This window comes from Centruroides sculpturatus, unplaced genomic scaffold (genome assembly GCF_000671375.1).
Source record: "Centruroides sculpturatus isolate CEXI.00-Female unplaced genomic scaffold, Cexi_2.0 scaffold33, whole genome shotgun sequence".
Lineage (NCBI taxonomy): Eukaryota > Metazoa > Arthropoda > Arachnida > Scorpiones > Buthidae > Centruroides > Centruroides sculpturatus.
In genome coordinates this window covers 1,026,113-1,031,678 of record NW_019384325.1, presented here as the reverse complement: position 1 = coordinate 1,031,678, position 5,566 = coordinate 1,026,113, and the positions used below count along the sequence as shown (strand labels likewise).

The window sequence follows — 5,566 nt, the reverse complement described above, 5'->3', positions numbered from 1 at the left end:
ATTCTAGAAAGTATAAGGAATTTAAATTTTGAAAAAGTCTGTATCAAATTTTTAGTAGTTTTTCTGAATCGTTTGGCCCAGATACATCATGTTCATTATTCACTATACTTCTACCTTTGCTTGAGGCCAAAACTCTTGATCCAGAAATAAGACCTCAGAAACAGTTTTTAAAATGTGTACATTATAGTTTTACATAATAATTGGTAATCTCTCAAAAATAAAAAAAAATATTTTTTGAAAAGTGATAAAATATTAATTATATTATAAATTTTTATAAAATTTTTAGGTTGGTTTGTTCACAGAAATTGGTCCACTTTCATGTTTCATTTCCAGACATGTAAGTAGTTTTTATCATTACTCTTTGCTTAGAAAAATGAAACCATTTATTTATTTCAAAGTTAATTTCAATATTAAAGAAAGAAATATGACTGTACCAAACCAAATAACTGACAAGCTTGGGACTAGAAGTGGTTTGGATTTCTAGATTTTCAGTTTTCTGGACACAGACTGAATATACATGTAAAATATAAAATAAATAGTGAAAAGTAAGGAATGAAACTGTTTTTAACACACTGTATGTTGCAGTGTAATGCACTATTTGATTTTTTCCCAGAGTTAAACCTAACAAACAGTGTTATGTAAATTAAAATCAGGTTTGATCAATTGCCGAGCCTGGACTTTGAATGTGAGAAGAGGAAATAATAAACTTTCTTGTTTGTAAACAAAAAGAAAATAAAAAATGATAACTTATCAAAAAAAATTCAAAAGTGTTTTTTAAATAAAGTGGGTGATCAGTTAACAAACATAATTTGTTNTATCTACCGTATTATAGGGGGTCTACTGTATCTAGTAGCGAAAGTATGATTTTAGCGCTTTGTATACAGAATTGTAAATATGCCAATATAAATGTTTTAAGTATTGTTAAAGCAAGATAACGAATTATAACGAAGCGATTAACTTATAGTTTCATATGACAACCTTAAACATTAATTTTGTGTTGCAATGCACGCAACATTCAATTGTTGGCGGGGAATGTTGATCCAAGTGTATATCTGTTTTGCCATGAATCGATGAGCTCAACGCCTGTGCCATTCACTGTAAAAGAATTTTTGAATAAAAATGTAATATATTTAAACTTTATAATACACGGCATCTTTGAATATTTACGACTTTTTGCTTCTGGAAACAAAGATACATTGATCTATTCTACAGCATCTTTTCAATGTTTATTGTCGACATTCAAAACGTACTATTTCGTTCTAAAACTTCAGTAATGAAAAAATCAAGTATATCGCTAGCGAAGAAGGCGGTCTCCATTGTTTCGTGTAAGAAAGTGTATAAATAAGTAGTTGTTGATGAATTTTATTGCCAAACCTTTACAGATTTTCAGGAATAATTCAAAATTCTATCCATTTCATTAAAAAATTACCAAATAGATTTAAAATTACGTATTTAATAGGTGGCGCTTTCTATTTTTGAACATTTCGAAACGTGATTAGTAATCTAGCTTTTGGCGGAATATTTTCAAGCAAAATGTTTTATCACGTAAGTCACGTATCTTAATTCGTATTTAATTATAAATTAATGATAATAGTTAAGAATCATTGTTGTAATATTGGGTATTTTGAAAGTATAACAAGTGTTCTGTCACTGTATCAAAACAATTGCCAACTGTATATTATATAAGATAATGATAGACATCGTGATTGTAATACAAACTTTATCATTTTTTCAATTTGGCTTTTCATTATTTAAAAGCATGGGATTATCCATGACAAGTACAGCAAAGAAAGTATCTGTGGTATGTTTATTAGAGACCTATGCAATGTACTGTACAGTACTTGCATAAATGTTTAATATACTTACCACAGATAATCTTATTCTTCCAATTACTTAAGAGTGTGCTGTACTTCTTACTGTTGCTAAATACGTATGTTTATTACTGATTAAGACTTACATTTAAAAAATCTTACAATTTAGCAGGAACTTTTGGAGAACAAACGTTTTTCTTCCATTATAAGCTTTCTGTCTATAATCTATAAGAGTAATAAGTAACTATACAAACATATTTTCCTTTCTGTTACAATTTTTAGACAACTCGCACTCCTTTTGTTTTATAATTAACATTTAGTACTCCGGAATGCATTTTGGTGATTTCCTTGCCTACTTTGGCCAGATTACATAATCTATTTTGAACTTTACAATATCAAATTAGTAATCTTGCAAGTTAAAATATTGATTTGTAAAATTTTAAAATATAAATGAATTGCAGCTACCATATAAACCGATATTTGTTACAATAATAATAAAATTGAACACGGTAATGGTTCCTAATGTTGATTTTCATTTTAAGATCCTCGACATTGCTATAATATGAAAACGTGTTTCGGTAATTATTTTTTGTGTATGTCTCAATTGTAGATAAAATTAAGAGAAAAATGCTGGTGTATTACTTAAAAATAACAAAATAACATGGTAAATCTTTAAACCATAAACTAAATGATCTTTGAACTATGTAATGTCTCTTATGTAGATAGGTAACAAGCCATTAGTATTAATGTAACAAATGAAAAAGTATACTGTACAGTATTTAGAATTAAAATGATTAATATACTGTACTTGTAACTTTAAACTTCTAACTAGAAATGTTGACATTTTTAAAACTATTTCTTTAATAGTTTAAAAAGTAAACATAGTTTACTAGAAGCCATTACTTTTTAATTGATAAATTGGTTCAAAATAACTTTAGACTTCATCTCAAGTCCACACTTCAGAAAATGAACTGTAGAACTATAGAAAAGTTTATTTTTGAAACTACAAGCTATGGAGAAAAGTTTTTGAACAGCAACATTTACGTGAAAGATTATTGATTGCAGGAATTTTTTTTTATTTCTTAACAAATAATTTTAGAGTAATAAAAATTCTAGAGTTTATTTCTAATGAACTATTTTCAAATATTCTATTTGTGTTATTAGTTTTTATTGTGTGAAGGGCTTCAGTTTATTGCCAGTTACAGAGATTGCTAAGGTGTTAAATGAAAGTTTGCTTGTACAGTAATACCCCGAACTTATGCGATAGGTGGGACCGAGCGATAACCGCGTAAGTCGGGGTATAATTTTTCAATGTCTGTAAAATCCAAGTCGGATGTATGTAAGCTAATAAATGTTCTCGTTAATCTTATCTCGTCTTCTGATTCGTTCATTGTTACAAGAAATCACCACACAGAGTCTCTCGAGTCTCCGTAGATATAACAAACACAGAAATAAATAACACAAAATAAGTTGTAGCTATGCGTCAATTCCGCGCGACACGTCCGAACATGTAAGTTGAACAATAGTGTGGAGGGAATGAGTAATCAAGAGTTGCGTGGTGCTCAAACAAAAGACGAATCGACGAGATTTGAAAATTGCGTAACTCCGGGTTCGCGTAAGTCGAGGTATCACTGTATTTTGAGTTCTAAATTTGGAAGATAATGTATTAAAATAAAAAATAAAAAAAATGCCAATGGTATTTACATTAAAATATAAAATATATTGCAGCTACAAAATGTATTCATTTTCCATCATTCACAACACTAACAACTGTCCAAAACAATTTTCACTTAAGAAGATGACCTTTTATTTGAAGCTTTGTTTCTGCAAAAAAAAAAATGCAAAATGGATTTATAAAGTAATATCCATTATCTTAAAATACAAAATATATATATTTTAAGATGATATATGTTGTTTGTCAGTAAATGGCATGATATGTGATAACTGTATTTTATGGTATTTATTATCAATATTTGAAATGAATTAATACATTTTTAAATGTTAATTTGAGTTTTTTAATTAAAATTAATTAATTTATTAAAAGTTCAGCTGTTGTATAAATGCTATATGATATGTTTAAACAAGTGACTTTTCATTTCTCATTATTATATTGTGTTAGTTGGTTTTTAACATCTGGTTAGAAACTGTTGCGGCTTCTAAAAGAAGCTGCAGCAGTTTCTAAAAATTACTTTAATGAATGTAAAATGTTTTTTTTGGCTATTTCTGTTTATTGAAGATAAATATATTTTTAAATTAAATTTTCACATATAATTATGCCAAGTTAAAGAAATGCTAAACTATCTCAATGAAAATCTTTTATGTTTTACACAATTTATTTTATGAAGGACTTATGGAAGATAAATACAGTAAAATCTCACTAATTTAGANTTCTTTATTATCCAAATGTTTAGGCTAGAAAAATTTAAACGAATTGCTAAATATGTTAAAGAACCATCGTAAATTATTAAATGGTATATTAAATTACGATAATGCTCATAGAATAAGTTATATACAGTAGACCCCCTATAAAACGGGTTCATATAATACGGATTCGTATATAACGGCGAAAAAATTGCGATCGTATTTGTATAAACACGCTAAAAGAGACTCGTATAATACGGTAAAACGTCATCGCCGACAGGATTGGTCGAATCTAAACCAATAGCGTATGTTGCACAAACCGTTGAGTTTAAACGAGCAGAGGACCTACTAAAAAGCATTTATTATTTAACGGCCATAAAAATTACATTTCTATTAATGATGTCTCCAAAGTTCAGCGAATTTTTCGTAAAAAAATAACTTATCAGGAAACACACGCCTGCCGTTCGATGCGCCGCTCCGCGACGAAAATAAACTTAAGTGATCGCAGAACATAAATTCATATAAAACGGAACGTATCTACCGTATTATAGGGGGTCTACTGTATCTAGTAGCGAAAGTACGATTTTAGCGCTTTGTATACAGAATTGTAAATATGCCAATATAAATGTTTTAAGTATTGTTAAAGCAAGATAACGAATTATAACGAAGCGATTAACTTATAGTTTCATATGACAACCTTAAACATTAATCTTGTATTGCAATGCACGCAACATTCAATTGTTGGCGGGGAATGTTGATCCAAGTGTATATCTGTTTTGCCATGAATCGATGAGCTCAACGCCTGTGCCATTCACTGTAAAAGAATTTTTGAATAAAAATGTAATATATTTAAACTTTATAATACACGGCATCTTTGAATATTTACGACTTTTTGCTTCTGGAAACAAAGATACATTGATCTATTCTACAGCATCTTTTCAATGTTTATTGTCGACATTCAAAACGTACTATTTCGTTCTAAAACTTCAGTAATGAAAAAATCAAGTATATCGCTAGCGAAGAAGGCGGTCTCCATTGTTTCGTGTAAGAAAGTGTATAAATAAGTAGTTGTTGATGAATTTTATTGCCAAACCTGTACAGATTTTCAGGAATAATTCAAAATTCTATCCATTTCATTAAAAAATTATTTACACCAATTTTAATAATATATATATATATATAGACACGTTTTTAATGTTTCAATTAAATACCGGTAATGATGACAGTCCCTGAGTTAGGAACTAGTTCCATTCCTAAAATTCGAAATAAAAACATCTGTTGCCATCTAGCGGAAAAATTCTGCATTGAAAACATTGACAAAATTAATTATAAAATAAAAATTAGTTATATAATTAATATATAATTATTAATTAGGGGCATATTTATGTAGATCG

The 5,566-nt window shown here is 28.5% G+C and overlaps 1 protein-coding gene across 1 annotated transcript in view; it reads left to right on the top strand.

Annotated features, from left to right (window-relative positions):
- Positions 1-1,459: 1,459 nt before the first annotated feature.
- Positions 1,460-5,566, top strand: part of LOC111626896 (DNA-directed RNA polymerase II subunit RPB7-like) — a 41,420-nt gene continuing 37,313 nt past the window's right edge. The window contains exon 1 of the mRNA XM_023370420.1: positions 1,460-1,545. Within this exon, the coding sequence (XP_023226188.1) occupies positions 1,534-1,545 (12 nt within the window). The 5' untranslated portion in view covers positions 1,460-1,533. The remainder of the gene's footprint in view (positions 1,546-5,566) is intronic.